General features: G+C 44.4%; 1 protein-coding gene across 2 annotated transcripts in view; it reads left to right on the top strand.

Annotated features, from left to right (window-relative positions):
• Positions 1–24,188, top strand: part of OSBPL10 (oxysterol binding protein like 10) — a 201,191-nt gene that overhangs the window by 148,432 nt on the left and 28,571 nt on the right. For both annotated transcript variants that reach the window (XM_036431682.2, XM_036431681.2), the window contains one exon: positions 6,102–6,250. In XM_036431682.2, coding sequence (XP_036287575.1) covers positions 6,102–6,250 — 149 coding nt within the window. The remainder of the gene's footprint in view (positions 1–6,101; positions 6,251–24,188) is intronic.

Raw genomic sequence — 24,188 nt, 5'->3', positions numbered from 1 at the left:
GATGGTTTCTAGCTAATTTCTTTCTTTTTTTTTAACCCTGATTTTCATTGGGTATCGTGTGTTTTTAAGGACCTGGAGGGATGAAGCTCAAGGTGGAATTTCAGATGCGCTGGCAGGTTGGAATGGAAACTATTTGAGAGAAGGAGCGATTATGGCACCTATGGTGTTACTCCTGCATATCTTCCCTGCCCCCTCTGCCCAGCCTCCCTTCCTTTCAGCCATTTTTGTTGAGGAACTTGGATGGAGATTGGGGAATACTGGGAGCATGGCATCACAGTGGTTGTTTTGTTTCTTTGTCTTCTTAACCCTTTTAATTCAGTTGCATCTAACACAGCCCCTTAAGGTTTAAAGCCTTCTGCACGTGTCTTTTAAATCTGTGCCACGGCCCTGGCCCGTGTGGCTCAGTTGGTTGGAGCATTGTCCCGTACACCAAAAGGTGACCGGTCTGATTCTTGGTCAGGACACATGTGCAGGTTATGGTTTTAATCCCCGGTTGGGCCATGTGATCAATGCTTCTCTCTCTCTTTCTCTGTATTTCTCTCCCTCTCTGCCTTCCCTTCTCTAAAAAAAATCAAAACAATAAAATCAATAAATTTTAAAATCGGTGCCACATATTGAGGGGGGAAAATGGAATCAACTCCCTGCATCCAAAACATCCTAGTTGCCTGCAGTTAAAACTGAATTCCAGAATCTCAGACTAGTGGAAGGAGAGACTTTGGTAACCCCGGGGGTGTCATCACAAAATACATTTGTTTGGAATCTCAGGGATCTTGGGGTGGATGGAAGCTCTAGCAGCCCGACTCCCACTGTTAAACACACAACAGTTCTATGTAAGGCGGGCCAGGCCAGGCTGAGCTGGTGGAAATCAAAATCTCATTAAAGCTCAACTCTGCCAGGGTTTCCTTTACATATTCAGCGGACAGGGAGGCCCAGCTCGCCCCCCGCATACCAAATATCCAAGCGCCTCGTTCTCCCTTCAAGTCTTTCTGCCTTCTGACCCCTGTGCCTTTCCCCTCCCCCCCGCTTCTGTCCCTTCTCCAAATCAAAAATTAATCTGTGGTCTTGTAGTATTTCATCTCCTGGAGCATCTCATTGCATCTTCTGGGAAATGTGTTGCCTCTGGAGCCTTGGTCTGCAAACGCTCATTTCATTTTAAGCACACCGAGGCGCACCTGGACTGAAATCCAAAAATACTTTCGTATTCATCTGCCTCCCACCATTGCGTGTGGGGCTTCTGGGCCTGTCTCCGCTGCTGTCTCTAAGATGCAGTGAGCTGAAATGCCTCATTGAACTTGTGTTTGTGGAGAAGCTTATAATTAAAATGAATAAAGCTGCTTGGCTTTTTGGTCCAGGCTTATGTGACGTGGCTTTCTTCTGCTCCTGGTGATTTCTAAATCTGTTTCAGCAGCTTGGTGGGGGCCCATGATTGATGAGTGCGGGGCAGACGGCCATCTCCCTTCCCAGCTGAGATGCAAGCCTCCGATTCTGTGCAGAAAGGCACACGGGGCTGCATCAGAACTGGAAAAGGCTGGTCTCCTTGGGAGTGTGGTCTTTTTTTTTTTAATTCTTGAGCCGGGTGAGAGAGGGAGAGAGAATGAGAATATTAAAATTTTATAGGAAGAACAGGATTCAATAGGGTGAGGATTAAGGTGAGGCAAGTGAGATAAAGTCCTATACTATTTGGGGGGACATTAATTTTAATTTTTATTTATTTAAAAATATATTTTATTGATTTTTACAGAGAGTTAGAAACATGGATGAGAGAGAAACATCGATCAGCTGCCTCCTGACACCCCCCACTGGGGATGTGCCCTTGACCAGAATCGAACCTGGAACCCTTCAGTCCGCAGGCCAATGCTTTATCCACTGAGCCAAACCAGCCAGGGCTAATTCTTATTTTTAAAATATCATTGACCTGATTGCTGAGTGTCTTGGGGGCTCTTTACATTTTACGTTTGATGGGCGTGTCTTTTTACGTGAGCCTAGTCCCAGCCCTGCTCAGCTCTGTTTAACTGGGTTCATTGCTCACCACTAGTCCTTTTAGAAGCGACTTCTCCCGCCTTGAGTTCTTAATTTCTGCCGCTTTTCGTTATATATTGGTAGATGTTCTCCAGGAGTGTCCTGCCCACCAGGATGTTGCATGTTTCCCGAGCCTCTTCAGTGCTGCTAAAAAGGCATAAAGTGTAGAGTTTAAGGGTCTGGGCTCGATCTTAATTCTACCCCTTAACTGGCTCTGTGCCGCTGCTGCTTACTTGTCTCTTGGGCATAATAGCAGGACCTGCCTCATGGGTTGCCTTAGCGTTAGATGAGTTAACACACGGAAATTGTATAGCCCTTGGCATCTAGCAAGAGCTCCGGAAACGCAGGCTCTTGTTTAGCAGAGGGAAGGTCATTTGGCCGAGGAAGAGCATTATCCTCCAAGCCCTTCACCCCCCGCCCCCTCCTCAATCTATAGGTTCACTTGCACTTTTCATCTATTCGCCTTCTGGCATTCAGTGTTGTAGCAAAATTCAAGACTAGTTTGATTTTTTTTTTTCCTCCCCTTTAAGACAAGTCTAATTTTTCTGCCTAAATGATTGAAAATTTTTTCCCTCTTGATTTTTGTTATTTAAAAATGTGGCGACACTTCATGAGCTAGGCATTCGTTAAACTGTTCTGTGTGTCTGCTTTTGCATGAGTTTGAAATTTCAGGCCAAAAAGCCTGAGGAAGTATTGCCAAGCTCCGGCTGGAAGGCGGCAGACTGTTTCAGCAGCACCCACAGCGCTCTCCGGCTCCATTTCCCTCTTCCTCTCCATCGATCCGACGTCTGTCCTTCAGGGTCTATTGGATCTCTGTTGGGCACGTCCCTATGGCCTCCTGTCTGATCGCTGTCTTTATGCCCTTGGCAACTGCACACCAGTAGAAAGAACAGCCTTATTTGACTTTCTACAGGGTTGAGTCGACTTTTTCCTAGTTTCAGGGTTCCTTTTAGTGACATTAATTTCATATCCTCGTAATAATTCCACAGTGCATTCATCTCCTTTTCCACCTCAGCCAGAGAGAGATTTCTTCCTGGAAGCCTTCTGAGGATACTGTTACTCCTTACAACCCTTTCCATTCACTCTGTTAGAGTTTTCCTCCTTCATCCTCATATGACACCTGTCTATCCAGACTCCCCAACCAGTACTCACTTATTAGAGGAGCTGTAATGGTCTGAGAATGGCTTCTCTCCTGTCCTCACTTGCTGGTTCCTTGATACTCTGAATCCACAGAGGATACAAAAAACTACATTCCCCAGCATGCATTGCTACCTCCCATCCTCCTGTCCTGGCCTTTGTCTATCCCAGGATGCAGGATATCACTGCCTCTACTTCTTGCTCTGCTGTCTGCTGGTTACTATCTCTGATGATGGTGTGATGAAGGGGAGGGAGGGACAAAACTGAGGGGTGGGGTCATGGAGGGAACATTCTCCTGTCTGCCTAAACAAGCAGATCTCACTCTTTCCCCTGTGCTTTTTTAGCTTTCCTAATTAATCTAGAGGACATGCACTATTTGTGTAATAAAATAAAACTTTAAAAAAGTGGTACCTCTGTATTGATGATCTGAATGCAACTTTAGGACTCTGGGCAGGAGTTAGTCAGCAGGACCGCTAAGAAGCATCTTGCCACCTTTCTTATGGCAAATTCTGCCGTCTTGCACCCGAGTCTGGTCTTAGATCGTTCTGCAGCAGTTGATTTTAGTGTTGTGAGTTCTCACCTATTTTAAATGACATCAAGGACTGCTATATGGATGCCTTTTGCCTTTAAAAAAATTGTGGTAAAACACACATATCAAAAAATTTACTATCTTAACCATTTTTAAGTACTTGGCTCAGTAGTGTTTAAAACATTTACGTATAGTTGTGTGAGCAATCGTCAAATTTTTCCATCTATACCCATTAAATTATGACTTTCCATCCCCCCTCATTCCCAGCCCCTGGCAACCACCATTCTATGTCTTTCTTATTGCCATTTCTTATTTATTTTTAATTTTGAGGAGGTTGTAAAACATATTTTTTTAAAAAATGTTTTATCTCTGAAAATCTTAATATTCATTCATTCACTCGGCACATACAGGGTATCCCAAAAAATATATGCACACTATAACAGCTGATAGCTCCATTTTGAAAATGAAATGTATTTTAATAAACCTTGCCTTTATAATTATGCAAACTATGTGTATACATTTGGGAGAGGCGGATGCCCTGTATTTATTAAGTGCATACCCTTTGCTAGATCATGTTGTAGGTTCTCGGAAGTCACCCCTAATGCCTTCGCAGGCCAGGCCAAATGATTTCCAGGGCCTTCTACCCCTACTGTAGGGCCACAGCCATAACCAGGGGCGATACATCCCGCCTTCAAGTAACTGACCTTCTAGAGAACAACGCTGGTTAAATAAAAGAGCAGGGCAAGTCCAGATAGTGCTCAGTGCTGTGAAGACAGTAAACAGATGTGACAGGGAGTGGCTCTCTGTGCTGATTTGGCCAGAAAGGAGACGTGGAGTGGGGGTGGGGGGCTTTGCTGAGCAGGGGACATTTAGGCAACCCCCGGATTTCTGCAGGGCACCGCTCTCCCCCCACATCGGCCTGGAGGGGAGGCACTCCGAGCAGGAGCAGCAGCACACACAAAGGCTCTCGACTGGAATGAACTGGGCTCACCGAGGAGTGAAAAAATTATCAGCATGGCTTGAGGATAGAGAGCCACGCAGAGGGAATGAAATGAGGCCGGTGGTCTCGCAAGGCAGGCAGTTTAGATTGCATTTCATTTGCAGTGTGAAGCCACTTGACGCTTTTAAGCAGCGGAATTATATGGTACAACGCTTGACATAAAGGAAAGATTTCTGCATAAAAGTATGTTGGGTTGGATATTGAACACATTCAGATACAGGCATAAGCACGTGGACAGCCCCTGCAATGGCCTCTGTTACTGTGTTTTCATCAGCCAGACCCCCTCCTGGTGTTAAAGTTTGGGATACTTATAGATTTTTCTTTGAGTCACTCGAGTGAAAAGGCTGAGGCATCTGACTGCTTTAAGGATAGAACCTCTATGATGCTGAAAGGTTGAGCGTCCACATGAGGTGGTCTCTGCTCCAGCCAACTGTTTCTTCCTCACTTACCCCTCCATTTACACTGAAAACAGGTGGGTCAGCTGAGTTTGAGACCTACTCTCATTCGAATGGCAGAATTGCTATTAAAGAGGTAAAAAAAAAAAACCAAAACAAAACCACCTCTGGTTATTCCTGTCCTCAATTGTAAGCATGTGCAAATATTTTGTAATAACATGTGACACTTAAAAAGACATTCCAGTTAAAAAGCCTGTTTTGTCAAGGATGGGGAGAGGATTCAGAAATGCTCTGGTTACCAGGTTGGTGCTTATAAAGTGTTTCTTGACAGAATGGAACAAGTACATCTAAGCTGTGGCCATCATATCAAGTGACATTCACACCACATTTTGAGCAGCCCAATTTTGATAAAATTAGATTTTTTATTTTTTATTGTGAGCATTAATTTTTTGTTTTGTTTTTTGGTTAAAAAAAGAAGAGAAACACCTTTAAGAAAATGACTTCTGCCTTGGCTGGGTGTTCAGTTGATTGGAGCATCATCCTGTACACGAAGAGGTGGTGGGTTCGATTCCCAGACAGGGCACATACTTACGTTGTAGCTTTGATCCTGGGTTGGGACACAAGTGGGAGGCAAATGGTCGATGTTTCTCTCTCTCATTGATGTTTCTCTCTCATCCTTTCCTCTCTCTCTAAAATCAATAAACATATCCTTGGGCATGGTTTAAAATAAGAAAAAGAAAATATAGCTTTGGTAAAATGTCAGTTTGTGTTCAGGGCTGGGGAGAGAAACAGCCTGTGGTGATTCTGAGGCTGCCATTACATAGAAGCGAGCTTATAAATAGACAATCCGAATCCACGCTTGGTACTTGCTCAAAACAAGCTTCCCTTAAATTCTCCGCAGTCCATTCAGGAGTGGGCCCATTTCAAGTCACTCCCTGTGTACAGCTAGGTAGAACTATTTCTTGAGCTGTGAATGTGCAATTTGGAAAATACTTTGCATCAATCTAGGTCTTTATTTCAGAAAACATCCTGGGATGGCCCGGGCCCAAGTCACATTCCACAGAGCAGCTGAAAAATGGGACATTTGGCTCTTTGCCATCCTCCAGTGCCAACATAACCTGGGCAATCTTACCCAACACTGCTGAAGATGAACAAGCCTTACAGCCAGAGGTAAGCGAGCAGTCCTCTCTTGGCACTCCGTGGCCTGTGTTACCGCTTGTTCAGAAATAGAATAATTATATTTGTAACTTGCTCATCGCTTCATTGTAAGGGGAGACAAAGTATAAAGCAAAAGGCTGCCCAGAGAGACAAAAACCAGCCCTGCGATTGAATGCCTGGCACTTCCGTCCTCGTGCCTGGCAGCTGCCGCGGGTGAATTGTGAGCCTCCCAATGAGGCACCTCCCCTTTTCATTGAAACGGGAGTCATTTTAGCTTGCAGTTAAAATGCTCACATGGCTATTAAAGTGATGCCTGATGACATGACGGGAGCAGTTACAATATATTCTGTCACTCCCCCCGGACAATGGCTTCTTTGTGTGGTTCGTGCTGAAGATCCCGCCTCACATGCCCGACTCCCACATGCTACAGACCAGGCCGGGGTCCATGGGGCAACGGCCGAGCCTCTTTCCTGGCATGGCACTGCAGCCCAGGTCCAGGCTGCGGGAGACCCCTCACCTGCCTGGTCAGGAGGAGCAGGCCCTGCAGATCTGAACGAACAGCCAGGCTCTGACTGGCATCGTGGACCCCATCATCCGCCCCCACGACTCTCCTGACTCCCGGTGCCTCTCGGTGGCAGCTGGAAGCCAGGAGCCGTGGTTCCTTTTGTCAGTTTCACTTTGGATCAGAGGAGAATTTTGCTTTCTTCTTTTTCTCTCTGGATGCTCATGTCCTGTTGACATGATCCCATGACCTGGGCCGAGACCCGCTTTCACCATGTGTTAGAGGCTAGTCTTCATTTTAACTGAAATCGCTTTAGTCTGAAAGTTCCAGAACACTCACTGTTGTGTAAGGTTGAAAGGCCCAAGGCAGCTTCTTCAATCAAATGGTCTTGGCGATCAATTGAAATGGCTCTCCATGCTTCACACGATTGCATTCCAACAACATCCTGGTAGCTTAGCTCTCGTGGAGGCGGGATCAACCTGCCTACAGATATTTCATCGCTGTCGATATGGTGCCTTGGCAGGGTAAGAAATGGAGAGGGATTATGGAATATTGAAAGGCACTGGCCTCTACTTGGATAATGAGTTTCAGGTTGAAAGCACTTAACTGATGTGTAGGCAAACCGGAAGGTAAGTTGGCAACTGGGTAAATTTGAGAAGCCCCGCCGTGGTATTGCTCTTTGGAGATACTTGGGTGGGTTGGCCTTTGAGGATGGGGTGCTTTGCTGCTAATGAGTTGAAAAAATACAATTCCCTTTATTTTCTTGGAAAAGAATCTTTGGGGATTCACATCATAATAAACATATGTAATCTCTTGCTCTAGATAGAAATTGATAGAGTAGAGAAGTAAATTACTAGACCTTAAGTAATAATTTTTATGTATTTATTTTTTGATTAAGAGAGGAAAGGAGAGGGAAAGAGATAGAAACGCCAATGACGAGAAAGAATCATTGATTGGCTGCAGGAGCCCACAACCCGGGCATGTGCCCTGACCGGAAATCAAACTGTGATCTCCTGGATCATAGCTCGATGCGCAACCATTGAGCCACGCGGGCCGGACAAGCAATACTTTTTTAGATCCTCCCTCTCAGCAGCATTCTCAGGCAAAACTTACTAAGCTTACTTATTCCGATTGGGGGTCTTCTTCTTTTGTGACTCCTCCTTAGTGTTTCTTTTCCCTAATGGTTCTTCCTCTGACCTTGAAGTTTGAAAGGCCAGGTCTAGTCTTTTTACATAAAATTGTGGCCCACCCATCAGTACCTTTGGCAAGAGATAGTATATAATTGTCCACGAGAGGTAACGAGCTCCCAACTTCAATTAAAAAAAAAAAATACCCTGAACAAGAACTAGGGAGAGCATTTCCCCCTTAAGTTAGGACCAAGTATTAATTTCTGGTTGTTATTTTTGCCCTTCTGTTGTGAAAGCAAAACAAGATATTGTTTGTTAGGATGTGATGGGGTGTAATGGGGTTTTGATGGTTTTCCGAGGAGGGAGAATTAGAGTTCTTTTTCAGACTCCCTTCATTTTTTCCAGTGACAGTTCTGGAAGATGATTCTCACAATCCAAACAGCTAGTGCTGCCTGGACGATATTTTTATTTTAGGAGATTGTGCTTTGTTACATTTTTTTTTTTAAGAGTTAAAGAAGCTAGCAATATCCACCTAATAGTTTTCCTGTCAGAAAAAGAAAAATATTTCCATTGCCTCCCTTTTGTGCAATTTGGAGAAATAACCCAAGAAGGAAGTGAAATTCTTAAAGGCTGAAACTTCTTTGTGAGATGGTTCCTTAACCCTTTGGCATTGAGAATATAGTTTCTAGGTGAGTGATCACTAGAAAACTAAGATTGTGGTTATTATGGTACTTTAGCTAATTACTCTTGTTGTTGTTTATTGTTTTGGTCACGGCAGATCATTAGAAATAATTAGAGATTAAAGATACCTCCCGGGTGTGTGTGTGTGTGTGTGTGTGTGTACACCACTATGTGTGTGTAACACCACCGAGCAATAAAATAAATCCAATTCTCATTGGACACAGACTGGGTGTCCTCTCTGGAAACAGTGTCAAATCCCACAAAGTGTAAGGGCTCAGTCCTACAAGACTGCCCCCCCCGCCCCCACACACACACATACTTCAGATGCCAGTCATAACTTCAGTGTCACCTGTGCTTCTGACTAGCCAACTATAGATCAGAGGTTCCCATGACCCCTTCCTCCGGTTTGATTAATTTGCTGGATTGGCTCACAGAAGTCAGAGAAGCATTTACCAATTTATTAAGAAAGGATTCCCCTAGCTGGTTTGGCTCAGTAGATAGAGCATCAGCCTGTGGACTGAAGAGTCATGGGTTCGATTCCGGTCAAGGGCACATGCCTGGGTTGTGGGCTTGATCCCTCATAGGGGGTGTTCAGGAGGCAGCCAATCAATGATTCTCTCTCATCATTGATGTTTCTAGCTCTTCCTTTCCCTTACTCTCTGAAATCAATAAAGATATTTTTTAGAAGGATATAATTCAGAAAAAGATGGAAGAGATGCATAGGTCATGGTGTGGGGTAAGGGTGTGGGGCACCACTCACCAAGGATTCCATGTGTTCACCAACCCAGAAAGCTCTGAGCCCTGTTCTTTGGGAGGGGGAGGGGAGTTGGAGACTTTCTTACAGAGGAAGGGTTGATTAAATTATTGACCTTTAGTGGCTGAACTCAGTCTCCAGCCTTCCTCCCTTCTCTGGAGGTCAGCCATTTTCATCCTTAGGTCACCTAGCGGCTTTCCAAAAGTTACCTCAATAACATACCAAAAGATATCTTTATCTCTCTCATCTTTTAGGAAATTCCATTGCTTTTTGGAGCTCTCTGTCAGGAGAGCAAACAAAGACCAAATATTTATATTTAAATTATAAATCAGTGTCACACTCCCTGGGTCTGGCTTATCATTAAAATAACTTACAGGTGTCTGGAAAATTAATGCATTTTCAAGATTAGTCTGTTTTTAATTCCCAGCAGAATAAAACTCAAAAGACCAGTGTGTATTTAATGCATGAATTAGAACTGTGGTTGGCTCTATTATCAAATGCAGTGATCTTAACATTTCATTCTGCTGGGGCTAGAGCTAACTCAATGTAAAAATGAAATATTCTTCCATAATGAAATGAGTCAGGATCTTAGTAGAAAGTTTTTCAACTCTTTCAACACTTTTTGAAAATTTTAGACAGAAAAAAAGGTTTTTGTTTGCTTTCTTTGTGGAAGAATGCCTTGTTTCAGGACAGGAAGGGCTGTGATTGGGGAGATACTGAGGATGGGGTTTCTTCTAGTATTGGAACCTCATTCCACCCTCCTCATTGGAAACCTAACACCTCCAGGTCTCAAACTTGCTTACGGCTAGGTTACTAAATGCATGACAGGTTTCATAAGTGCATCTGTGTGAGGTTAGGAAGCCTGCGATGAAGACCCCCACCCAGTTCTCCTGCTAGTGCCACTGGCAGGCAAGGTCATGGAGATGTGAGTGTTTAGAGGTCGTGGCAGTGGCCAGACTCACTGTTCTAGGATTCTGGTCCCACTTGCATTGTCAGAGGAAGCTGCTGTGGTGGCAGCTGCTTCCTGACATTTGGCTCATGGCTCCTACAAAGATGTGTCCTTGAATCAAAGAGTGTAAGGGGGACTTCTCCTCCTCCAGATCTCTCAGTGTCTCCATAAGTACCTAACTAATGAGTTTGCCGACCACTGATCTAGGAGATAGGGCCTTTAAGTGGCAATCAAGGTTAAATGAGGTCTTAAGAATGGAGCCCTAATCTGATAGAACTATCCTATATAATAAAAGGGTAATGTGCAAATCGACTGAATGGTGGAACTACTGGTTGCTATGACACGCACTGACCACCATGGGGCAGACTTTCAATGCAGGAGCACACAATGTCAGTGTGCTCCCACAGGGGGGAATGCTGCTCAACCAGAAGTCAGGCTGATGGCTGGTGAGCCAGCTGTGGTGGCAGGAGCCTCTCCCGGCTTTGTGGCAGTGCTAAGGACATCTGACTGATGGCTTAGGCCCACTCCCCCCTAATAGCCTTATAAGAGAAAAAGAGTCCCTCCTCTCTCTGCTCTGGGTTTAAAACAATCTAGTCTCTGGTATTTTGTTATGGCAGCCGGAGCTGACTAAAGCACTCAGCCTATTAACTCCATGTATATTTCACAATAGTTAAACAGCAGGTTCTCAAAATAAGGTCAGCGTGTTTAATGCTGTTTTGTTAGAACATTGATGAGATGCTGTAGGAATTTCAGTCTTGTTTATAACAATTAGCCTGTGGTACAATTGGCTTTGTTTCTCTTAAAGTCATAGAACCTATCAAGGATGTTAAGAGAGGACTTACTGTAATTCTGTTGTATGTCTTGACATTGGAAGCCAGAGAAATGGCTTTCAGCCAAGGTTAGTGTGCCAAGACCATGTACGGGTTGGTGGTATGTGATGCAGGCCTGCCTGAAGCCTGTAGCACTAGTTGACCACCTGTGAGATGACATGGAATTGGAAGACATGTTTCTATGATACTCTAGTGGGCTGTAACTGTTGTGCCTTCCATGACTAGAGCTCCTTTCTGTCTTGCAAAAACACTTTTCTGCCCTCCTTTCTTTTGTTAAATCAACAACAAACATAACCATTTCACACAAACATAAGCCTGTGTACATTTTTCTTTTTTAAAGTATATTTTTACTAGAGGCCCGGGGCATGAAACTTGTGCACTTGGCGGGGGGGAGGGCATCTCTCAGCCTGGCCAACACCCTCTCACAGTCCAGGAGCACTTAGGGGATGTCTTACTGACAGCTTAGGCCCGCTCCCCTCAGTCAGGCCTCCTTAGCGCTGCAGCGAAGGCAGGAAAGGCTCTCGCCACTCGCCAGTTGTGAGGCTGGCTTCTGGCTGAGTGGCGCTCCCCTTGTGGGAGCGCACTAGGCACCAGGGGGCAGCTCCTGTGTTAAATGTCTTCCCCTGGTGGTCAGCAACCAGTCATCCTGCCATTTGGTCAATTTTCATATTACCCTTTTATTATATAGGATTGATTTCAGAGAGGAAGGAAAAGGGGGAGAGAGAGGGGGGGGAGAGGGAGAGAGAGAGGGGGGGGGAGAGGGAGAGAGAGAGAGAGAGGAACATCAACAATGAGAGAGAATCATTGATTGGCTGCCCCCTGCACACACCACACTGGGGACCAAGCCCACAACCCAGGCATGTGCCCTTGACTGCAATCGAACCAGGGACCCTTCAGTTCACAGGCCAGCACTCTGTCTACTGAGCCAAACCAGCTAGGGCCCTGAGTGCATTTTTTAAGGGCTCCTTGAACTTAATTTTTGCCAGCACTCATGAATACAAGGTGTGATAGTGTAATTTCCTATGCTGTTTGGGGGATTCATTTCACTTTTTTTTTTTTCTCTATCCCCTTTCCCTTTCTCTTCTTATTTTTTCCTTTACCTGGGTGATAATAAGGTATTATTTTCTTGCCTTTATGAGAGAAGTGGAATATAGTGGAAGGTCCTAAATCATATTTTCACAGGGGCCAGTAGGGTATCTCGGGGTTCTTAATGGATTTCAACACTGAAATAAGCAAGACTTTGGGGGTAGCCTTAGGAGGGGTCACCAGTTGCTGGCCCCCTCTCCCCTCCCCCCCGGCCAGTGTGGCTTTGTGACATAGACACTCTCCAGAGTGTTAGGGAGGGAGGCACCTCAGAGTTGCCATTTGTGAGCTGGAGCCATATGAAAAAAATCAGCACCAAGTGCTATAGTCTCTTCTCTCCTGCAGCCGTCCCCAAAGGATTAAGCGCTTTGAAACTGGTGAATGAAAAGGGCTTGACACGGCAGTGTTTAGTATGGGTTGGCCCTCCTCCTCCTCTTCTCTTTGCCTTCCTCTCATTCCTGTTACCGCCAAGGGAGGAAGTGAGATCTGAACCCGAGGTGAAGCGTCCAAGAGATGGTAGCGATGTGGTATGATACTTTTTAGTATTCTGTTGTTTTGGGTGCTAATTCTCATCCCATAAATCTGTCCTCAGATTTTACAACCCCCTTCCGCGTCCCCGCCTTGCCTGCCTAGTCCCATGAAATTCCCACAGTATAAATGAGCCTTTCACCATCTGCCTGGCTTATATTTTTATTTGCTCATGATGAATAACCATTCTCAAGGTGATTTATACGCTGCCTTGGATGACGTTCACTTTCCCAAGATGGAAAGTCAGCGCTCGGAGATTTATGGTCTTGGGGGAAAGAATGTTGCTGAAGAAAACAGGAAAATCTTTCTCGCATGCACAGTACTCTGGGCCCTGGCTGAATTAATTAATCAATGAGTTTCCTGTATCCCTTTTGCAATTTGAATTGAGTTGTAGATGGATTAGGTGCTGGGCAGGGCAGGGGCTTACTGCGTACTAAATCATAATTGTAGATTTAAAAAATTTTTTGGTCACACCATGATAGGTGTGAGCAACTAGGCAGCATATTAGACTGTGTGTGTGTGGAAATGAAGCAGAGCCAGGGGACAGCAGAGAACTGCAGAACTGTCTGTGTCCTGTTAGTGATTTTCAGGCCCTCTGCCCATGACTCAGACAGCCACTTCTCTAACACTTGAGCAGACGTGGCCAGCAGCTATGTGGCTGTCTGTCCTGTCCCGCCGCACCCCTGGACCATAGCTGTCCTTGTCCCCGCAGATAGATTTAGGGCAACAAGGGCCAAGTGAGGTGGGTAGGGTCTGTGAGGTGACAGGTGTGGTCAGGTGTCATGTGATACCCTATCACTACCATCTTTTTCTCTGTCTTTTATTGTTCACAGCCAGCTAAGTGGACACTGGATTTTCCTTATGTTGCATGTGGCTCTCTCTATGGGGTACTCTGATAATATCAGCAAATGGCCTCATTATGAATTAGTGTAAGGAGAGTGGTGGAAATACAGTCCCAGGGAGGAAAGAGAAACCATAACCTTTTGGAACTGAAATGAAACATCATTGAGAATTAGTGTATCAACCCTTAAAACCATAGAAGTGGTCTTCAGATTACCCCAAATCTTTATTTACATTGGACTTGATTCCATCAGAATTTCTTTCCTTTAAAAAGGAATAAGAACTGTGTGTAATTATTTTTGTAATTATTTTAAAGTTAATATTACAAGAATATCAAATCTCAACTCCTTACAGTGAATGGGTAGTATTTAACCCGCATGAGGAATTTCGAAGAGCTTTGTGGGTTACTCTGGAAATGGACCTACACCATGAATGACATTATTTGGAAAATGTGTTTCATATTTCAAATATCTTCTTTTCAGTGGCTCCTGTACTAAAATGCAGAGCCTGGCTTCAAAGAGAAATATATCCGGTAATTCAGGGAGAGAATGCCTCCTTTGGGGATTGTGAGGGTTTCGCATAGTAGACTGATGCCGGTTTTATATACTGAGGAAAGAAATGGAAGCAAGAGAAAAGGAATACGCTTGTGTTTACATGCCTTTTAAAAATTCCATTATGATGACATTTTAGAGCGAAAAACTTTATTTAGAACGGGGTTTTCTATAGACATGCCCATGATGACTAAATATCTGCCTGTTTTTTTTTTAAAAAATATATATTTTTTATTGATTTCAGAGAGGAAAGAAGAGGGAGAGAGAGATAGAAACATCAATGATGAAAGAGAGTCGTTGATTGGCTGCCTCTTACACAACCTCACTGGGGATGGAGCCCACAACCCGGGCGTGTGCCCGTGACCAGAATCGAACCTGGGACCCTTCAGTCTGCAGGCTGATGCTCTATCCACTGAGCCAAACTGGGAAGGGCTACCCACCTGTTTTAGATATTGCTCTGTGGGATCAGCGGTTCTTAACCATGTGAGTGGAGCTCCTGTGCCCAGCAATGAGGGACAGATGTTACCACGGTCACTTCCAGAAAGCCTTTCCAAGCATCAGCGTGCCCACCTCACAAAAGCAGGCTTTTTGTTTGTATCGTTTCACAGCACAGGTTCCTTGAAGGAAACTGTCGGTAGAACATAAAATACAAAATAAAAAAGTGAGAGGTCTTGTTTTAGATCGTCTGGCGGTTGAGACGAGTAACGATGTTTTTCAAAGCCGCAGGGCGTTTGGGAGAGGAACGATGAAGAGTGCACCTCTCGGATCATGGGATGGAGCTAGCCTTCTCTTATCTGGAGCCCTTTGGTGTAGAGCAGAGGCCAGTTTAACTTGTCCCTCGATAGGGAGGGGATTAGCATGATGTCTCTGTTAGTTCTGGAGGCTAACAGAGCACTTGAACCCAAGCTCTTTCATTTGGTGTGAGAGTATGGACACGTGCGTTATTGGAGGTAATGCTCATAGTGACTTCCTGTTGGAAATGTTATGAGAATTAGATGAGATCATATATTTTTAGTGTTCAGCTCAGTATCTGGCACATAGGAAGAAGTACTCAATAGTAAAATCAGTCTTTATTCAAATTTTCTTTGACCTACCTGTCCTGTTACTGTTGGTAGGGTTGGAGTATATTGAAAAATCCTGAAGATCATTTGCCTTTATGCCATGGGTATAAACAATGACAGGTATATTTTTTTGGTATGTTGGGGCATGATTTACAAAGGACTTTCATTAATAACTTATTCAAATTATCTCTCTGCACATGTAGCTAAATAACCATCAAGGCAGTTTTATTGCTGCTGTCTTATCTGGGTTCTCTCTCAGGGAGTCCTAAAAGTCAGCCAACTGAGTTGGCAGTATGGCCCCATGCCATTGGGCATCTGTAAGGTGGGATGCCCAAGTGGGCTGGCTTTCACAGCATTCCTCAGGTTTGTCCACAAGAGGAGGTCTATGTAAAGAAATTTAGGAAGTGTAGGTAGGCTGTATTAGTTTTCTATTGCTGCTGTAACAAATGGCCACCAATTTAACATCTTAAAAGAACATAAACTTATGATCCTGCACTTCTGGAAGTTAGAAGTCTAACACAGGTCTCAGTGGAAATTCAAGGTGTTGGCAGGGCTATATTCCTTTCTGGAGGCTCTCGGAGAAAATCCGTTTTCTTGGCTCTTTTAGCTTCTAGAGTCGGTCTGCATTACTAGGCCCCTTTCTCTGTCTTCAGGCTCAGGAACATTGCATGTCTTTGACCCTGCTTTCCTTAGTCATCTCCTTCTGGCTTCCCTCTTCTGGCTCCCTCTTGTAAGGATTCCTGTGGTTACATTGGGAACACTGAGATAATTGAGGATAATCTCCCTACTTTAAGATCAGCTGATGAGCAATCTTAATTCTCCACTGCCACATAACCTAACATAGTCACTGCCCTGGGGATGAGGACTTGGACAGCTTTAAGCCATTGTTCAGTCTACCACAGCAGGTGAGGAGGTTGTCAGTCAGCAAATACATTAGATGTACCATGGAAATACCTCTGGCTTAAAAATAGAGGAAATCATTTAATTGCTGCCTTTGAGGAAAGCAGTCAGCTCAGCTGGATGCATTATTGGGAGCAAGTAACTGAACAGTGAAACTTTTCACACTCGCTTTTCCCAGTCTGCCACTGCTCCCCATTGTTTCACCCCCCCTCCCCCAACCCCTGCCTCCCAAGAGCCTCAGAAATAAACCAGGCATGAAACCATGAAGTCATTTTTGACAGTTCATTGATTTAGTAACTTGGCAATGGGAGGAGAAGGACTTTAAAAATTAGTGTGAAACAACATAATAGTTGCATTAAAAATATAGCATAGGGCTTATAGGTGTTTAGGAAGTCAGAAGTGAAAGTCCACCATTTCAACTCTTCATTCTGATGTTACTGCCTACAAGGGACAGTGTGTCTCTTCTGGGGAGTTTATTTGCACAGGGGGGAAAATATATATATATATATATATATATATATATATATATATATATATATATATTCTTTAAAACTTTTTATAGCAATTGAATCACACTATAGATAATGTATTTAGAATGTGGCTTTTTAACTTTTAAGTGTGTCTTGGATATCTTTCCATGTCAGTTTTTAGATATCATTTGCATTCCTTTTAATAGTTACAAAGCATTCAACTCTATGAATGTCTGCTAATTCATGAAGTCATATACCTTAATTTATTTAACCAATAATTTATTTAACTTGGTGATCCAGTTTTTTTTGTTTTTTTTTTTTTTAAGAACAAGACTATAATTTATTTAGCATTCTTGTATTTTGATTCACTTAGTTTTTAAAAAATCTAAATTAAAATAATAAAATCTAGTCCTGGCCCAGTGGTTAAATTGGTTGGAGTACCATCTATACACCAAAAAATGGTTGCAGGTTTGATTCTCGGTCAGGGCACATACCTAGGTTGAGGGTTCAATCCCTGGTTGGGGTGCAAATGGGAGGCAACCTATAGATGTTTCTCTCCACATCAATGTTTTTCTCTTCCTCCCTGCTTCTGTCTAAAATCAATAAACATATACTCAGATGAGGATTAAAAAAAATTTTTAAATACAGTAAAACCTACTATCAGCAATCAGTAGACAATGTTTAGGGAGAAAGCCATAGCAATCAGTTATATGTATACAGTAGGAGTCCAAGTGCCAGTGGAACAGTATGCCTTCATAGCATGCAGGTTTGTGGAGTCTTGTTTAGGACAACTGGGCAGCTTCATGCAGGTTCTAAGTTTTTCTTTTGTCAGAGCACAGAAGGAGCATTGCTCAGCACTGCTGCTTTGAGTTGTTCCGTGGTGATCCAGTTTTTCTTTTAGAAATGGTACTCTGCACAGTTAAGCAAATATATTTTACATGGTGGAATTTAAGTGGAATGCAGTTGGCAGGTGTGGAAATTTAAAATTTTGCTAAGTGTAGCCAAATTGCCTCCAAGATTGAGCCAAATTTATATTCCCACAGCCGTGGGAACGGCTACCGCATTACTATTTTTTCTCCAGATTTTGTTTTAAAGAAGAAAAATGGCATCTCATTTTAATTTCTATTTTTAAAATTGTGAATGAAGTTCAGAATATGTTACACATATTTATTGCCACTTGTATTTCTTTTATTTTTAATGTCTTGTTTATAGCCTTTGCACATTTTCCAATTCACTTGGACTTTTAAAATCACTGTTTTATAAGAACTTATTTTATAGCAAGCCAATTAGTTCGTCATGATGTGGGGCACTGTTTTGTCCATTTCTTGGCTGCTCTTTTAGAGTTAAGAAGTAATGGACAGCAATCACAGTTACAGTTACCACTGCAAAACCTTTTCCCTTGAAGGATCTTTTCGTTTAAACAGGATTGAGTGTCAGATTCCACTTACTGGTACATCCTTTCACCAAAATGTAGCATTAGTTTCAAATGAGGTTCCAGGATTTCGCCTGTTGCTGTCTGGGACCATCCAGTGGGGTGAGTGTTTGTGTAAAGCTGGCTGTCCTTAGGGAGGTACAGCAGCGATGGGAATGCACAGGAGCTGAATGGTGTCTACTTACCCTTCTCGGAAACAGCACCTCACAAGAATCACATAGTCCTCTCATCACGAGCCTGGGCTTGTTTCCGCTGCCCTCACCCTCTCCCTCCTCTTAGTTGTTGCTCTGAAGCAGATGTGTGGGGGCTCACTCTGTGTCTCCATCCAGGGTGGGATGTTGGTTTTAAAGGCAGTTTTAATGCAGTTTTTAGATCAAGTTGATTCCTTCCCCCCACAAAAACAAACAAACCTACTCAAATGAAAACCAATACTTTTATTTCTCAAAAATGAAGCACTTAATGTCAAAAGTTAAATGTCAGAAGTAGGTTTTTTAATTTTTATTTCTAAAGACACTAGATTATGAGTGGCATGATAAAGTATGCAGTTAAATATTAATTTCAGATCTAGTATTACATCACATGGATTATTTATAAATTCATGAGGGTTTCATGGTCTGTTTTGTGGGATAAAGACTTACTGTCCAAGAGTAGAGCATTTGTCAAAATGCTCATGCAAGTGACAGAAAACTGAGTTTCGAGAGTCATCACAGGGCTAAGTTATGCTGGAAAATGGGAATTCTGTACACAGGAGTGACCTAAAAATAGAAAAGCAAGAACTCCATGTTTAGAAGAATGTAGATCCTATCTGAGTCTATTTACACCTTCACATTTACATATATACATATATATATATATATATATATATATACATATGTATATATATGTATGTGTATATGTGTGTGTGTGTGTGTGTGTGTGTGTGTGTATATATATATATATATATATATATAAATTTCAGAGAGGAAGGTAGAGGGGGAGAGAGAGAGAGAGAGAAACATCAATGATGAGAATTATTGATTGGCTGCCTCCCGAACACCCCCTACTGGGGACCAAACCCACACCCCGGGCATGTGCCCTTGACTGGAATCAAACCCAGGACCCTTCAGTCTGCAGGCTGACGCTCTATCCACTGAGCCAAACCGGCTAGGGCTACTCTCTTCTTTTTATGCTTAATAAAATAACCCCACCGTCCTGATCACTAACCGTGCTCACCGCCCGGTGCTCACATTACCCTAGCATGGTTAGAGCTGCCTTGCCGATTTCCACTTGAAGTTTCACTGAAGGAAGCATTTTAGAGCACGGTATGGTAATGTGACAGTTTTTAAAGTGGAAGACAGAATAAGCCTCGTTCGGATTTTATGGCAGTTGGGATAATATGAAAAAAATATGAATTGCTGCAATTACCCTCTTAGAATACTGAGCATCAATTCACATTTTTATAAAGTACGGGGAAACCTTCCTTTAATAGCCTCTGTCACAGTGGCTCGAAAAAAAATGGACAGAATGCAAATTAAAAAGCAGAGAAATGCTTATTATTGGAGCCAAAAACTATTGAGTGGGATTTAGAGATTGTAGCTTTAATAGAACCTTATTGGTGCTTCGTTCATCATAAAATGAAGAGCTGTGGTGGTTTAGTTTTGGGTTGATTTCTTTTTTCCTCTGATAAACACTAGGTCCCGTTTTCTCCCAAATGCTTTTTCCTCGGTTTGTCAAAAATTGCTCAAGTTTCGGGTTGTTTCTGCAATTCCTATCTCTTTTATATATACAGATTTCAGAAAGGAAGGGAGGAGGAGATAGAAACATCAATGATGAGAGAGAATCATTGATTGACTACCTCCTGCACACCCCATGCTGGGGATTGAACCCACAACCCAGGCATGTGCCCTGACTGGGAACCAAACCATGATGCCCTGGTTCATAGGTCAATGCTCAATCACTGAGCAACACCAGCCAGGCTGAAATTCCTAGCTCTCAAACTACTGTTGTGTCTGAATCATTGCAATTTTTGAGAATCAGGAGATGATAATCCGGAAACCCACCTCTTGAAGTGAAATGGCCCAGATCCGCCTGATTTGGATCCTTCAGAGGCTGGGGTGCGCTGAGTGTGTATTGTCAGGTGTCTGGCGCACAGGAAGCCCGCGATGAGTGTGTTCTGTGTGGACTGGAGAGACCATGGTCTGCTGGAGAGTTTGAAATGCACTTTGCTTTTTTCCATTATTCATGATGCAATCCCCCTCTGCCTGCAAAGGACAGTAAATGCCTCTTGCTTCTAATGACTTGTAAATCACAAGTAGTCTGTGGTTTGCAACGCCCCTGGTTATTGCCTTTGTGTTATCATATCCTCCCCACGTTTCCTCTGCAGAGAGTCCGCTGGGAATTGCCAAGCGAGAGACATAACTGATTTAAATGGACAGATAAAATTCAGAGTCAGAATTAAATGGCCGGTGTGGCCACTGATGAAAATACAATCACCCTCTTCCACTCAGAGTTTATAGCTTTCCAATTCTGCTTTAGGGGCATCAAATGGAATTTCCAGAATCTGGTCTAACGTTGAGAAGTACAGTTTTCTTTTTTTGTTGTTTGTCCTCACCCAAGGGTATTTATTTTTTTCCCATTGATTTGTAGAGAGAGTGAAAGGGAGGGGGAGAGGAGAGAGAGAAACATTGAAGTGGGAGAGACACATTGATGGGTTGCCTCCCACATGTGCCCCAATTGAGGCGCTGCAACCGAGGTACATGCCCTTCTTGACTAGACTCAAACCTGAGACCCTTAGTCCAGTCCATAGGCTGACACTCTAATCGCTGAACAAAACTGGCTAGGCAAGAATACAGCTTTCTTATTCAACTTGTGATGACTACACACATTTTGGAGAAAAGTTCATTTGTCTGTGGTTGGCTCTCCCTAGTATCTAAGGCAGTGCCGTGACCACACCTGGCACTCAGGATTGGCTTTGGCGACTCAGAAGCAGCCAAGTATCACATCTGCAACTGTCTCTCCTGGGTGCCAGGCCTCTTATACCTGCTGCTTTTCTCTGCTCTTCCCAGAAGCCCCCATAGCCTGGGGTCATTGGAGCCATATTTCTCTAATGCTAGCAGGCATCAGAATCACCTGGCAAAAAACAGCACAGACTCTGCAGGGAGTTGGTCAGCGGTACAGAGTTTGTTTTGCAAGGTGAACAAGCTCTAGAAATCTGTTGCACAACAATGTAAATATAGTTCACACTGCTGAACTGCACACCTGAAAATAGTTGAGCCCTAGCTGATTTGGCTCAGCAGATAGAGCGTCGGCCTGTGGACTAAAGGGTCCCAGGTTGGATTCGGTCAAGGGCAAGTGTCTGGGTTGCAGGTTTGATCCCCAGTAGGGGGCCTAGAGGAGGCAGTCAATCGATGATTCTCTCTCATCGTTGATGTTTCTCTTTCTCCCTCTCCCTTCCTCTCTGAAATCAATTATATATATATATATATATATATATATATATATATATATATATATATATACACACACACACACACACACACACACACACACACACACATATTTAAAAGTTGAGATGGTGACAAATTTTAATCGGATCTAAAGGGAGACATTTGTCACCACTCATGGGACTGTACGCTAAGGTCTGTGCCGTGCACCATATGGGAACTGTACTTCAGTTAGAAAAGAAAAGCCCCCAAACAAGCACGCACAGTCTGGGGCCCTTGCCCGTGCATCTCTATCAAGTCTCCTACCTGCGGCTGCAGGTCTGCGACCTCCCGTGAAGCCGGCCTGACTCAGAGCTGCTGTGCGTTCCCACATCGCTTTGCATCTTTCTTCCCGTCCCTCCCTTAGCACTGAAGCCCGTGACTGTGCATCATTCGTGGGGAAAAGCAAGGCAGGCCAGCAATTAGTGGCATCAAGTGTAGCGTCTGAAATTAGCCCTAATATGGCGCCATCAATTTGAGCTCCATTGTGTTTACTTTTTGAATAGAGGCATTTGCCATCTGCAGAATCAGAAGAAATCCGTCAGCCAGCACAAAGCATAAATCAATAATAAATTTAAACCACGGATACAGAAAGCCAGAATTCTATTCTTGGCGTGCATCGGTGGTTACAATGGAAGCAAATCGTAGCTGGTAGAATTCAAGTTTTCAGGCACAGAATCATTTGATTCCTATTGGATACCTCGCAGACGTGATTCACCATTTTGTTTCTGGGGTGAAGACGCCTGCAAAATTATTCTCTGGGGATTCATTAGGAATTTCAGATTTTCAAAGCCATCTGTTCTCACCGAGCTTGATGTTACCAAGAAGGTAAGGAAAGAGGCACAGCAGTAACCTGCGAGGGACCCACAAAACTCACACGTGAAGTTTGGGAGAAGGAAGGGATTGCTCCTGCCCTAACATGCATTGTGGCACTGGTGCCGTTTTTGCAAAAAAGAAACAGGTGTTGGAAGGCGTACCAATGATTTGGAAGGTCATGAAAGACGTAGAGCGGTACCGTCCAATGGAACTTGTCTCGGTGACAAAAGTGTTTTCTTTGTACACTACCCAGTAGGGTAGCCACTAGCCACAGGTGGCTGTGGTGTGCTTATAGTGTGGCTGGTGCCACTGAGGAACTGAATTTTAAGCTTTATTTCATTTTTATAGCTCCATGTGGCCAGTGGCTCCTGCACTGGGCAGTACACATCTTGGGGGGGGGGGGGTGTTTTGAGGAGGAGTATGCATGTGTTGTAGTCCATGGAGGCTGGACGAGGCTAGGTGAGGGGCAAGAGGGGAAGGGAGAGAGCGGTCAGGAGGAAGAAAGCCTTCCATGTTGGGCTGAGTGAGTGGCTAGTTTCCTCTGGGAACTGGGACAGCAGTTGAAGACTTTTGAGCAGAGACGTTCAGTGGTGTGACACAGGAGTCCCAAGCAGAAAGACAATCCACAGCATGTTAGGATCATACAGTGCCCGGCCACAGGCCTAGAGTGTAAGAGCGGAGATGAGGAGAGGCCGGGATGCGTGGTCCAGGTGGAGGCCTGGATGTTGGGGTGCTGGGGAGGTGGGTCAGCCAACCTGCAGGGCTAGAGTCTGGATGACTAAGAGGATGTGGGCAAAACGGAAGTCGGTGCTAGTGGGACCCTCGTAATGTGTGTGTGTGGGTCTGAGAGGAGGGCAGGGGAGGGGAAAGGAGGTGGTAAGAGCTTTCCTCCCGGCTGAACGCTACCCTCCCCTATGAGTCTTCCCGGCTGTATTCCATGGCCCGCGGTGGCCTAAGAGAAACCCACCTGCAGATATTTTTTGGCCAGTTTTGCTGCACGCTCTCTCTGCCACTTTTAGTACTTGCTTTTTGCTCTCAATCTGCCTGAAACCAGCTTTTACTCTTTCCCCCTTTGCTTCCCATGCCCTGTGATAGCTCACTGTTTGGTCTCACAAATGGGAACCCAAACCAAACCACTGTCTGCAGAGCAAGGCTGCAACTCCTGGAGGGGCGAGGCCATGCCCTGTGCCGTCCGTGCTCCTGACCGTGCCTCACACAGAGCCCGGCGCGTGTATTTGCTGAATCGAGGAAAAGGGGGGATGTGGAGCATGTCGCCGCACCCTCCCCGGTGCCTGTCGGTCCCCTCACATTGGACCATGGCGTAGGAGTCCTCTGGGTTGGTCCTCAGTGCCTCATCGCCCCTGTCCATAGTCAATCCCCGTGGGGCTTGGGTTACATTCTCCAGCCCATAAGAAAGCATCAGTGGTTCTCCCTTACAAAGGGGAAAGCCAAATGGTTGCTTCATCTTCTCATTCAACTAGTACGCCAGTGTCAGGGACTATTTTTGTTGGGGACACAGCAGGGAACAAAACACAGTCCTGGTTCTTGAGAGCCGACCCTCGACAACGGGGAGATACCATAAATGGGTCTACAGTAGACACCGTTGAGAGTGATCCGTGCCAAGAGAAGTAGAACTGGGGAGGCACGGACAGTGACAGAGGGAGGTGGTGATGGCCAGGAAGTGATCCTGGTCAAGGACAAGGAAGTAACGGTCTGAGTGAAGTGAGAGGGTGAGCCACGCACAGATGTGGAAGGAGAAGAGTGATGTCAGCAGGTGCAAAGGCCCTGAGGCAGTCATGGAGGAACCAGAGGTGGCTGGTGGGGGATGAGTGGAGAAGGGAAGGGAGTGTGATGGAAGGAAGATGAGAGAAGTGGGAAGAGTTTTGAGCATAGATGTTCCCTAAAGGCTGCTTTATGATTCCAGGTGCTTTCTGGCTGCCCTGAGGAGACATATAGTATAGGAGG

Source organism: Pipistrellus kuhlii, unplaced genomic scaffold (genome assembly GCF_014108245.1).
Source record: "Pipistrellus kuhlii isolate mPipKuh1 unplaced genomic scaffold, mPipKuh1.p scaffold_m20_p_11, whole genome shotgun sequence".
Taxonomy (NCBI): domain Eukaryota; kingdom Metazoa; phylum Chordata; class Mammalia; order Chiroptera; family Vespertilionidae; genus Pipistrellus; species Pipistrellus kuhlii.
The sequence above is the reverse complement of the archived record's forward strand: the minus strand, read 5'-3'. Positions and strand labels throughout refer to the sequence as shown.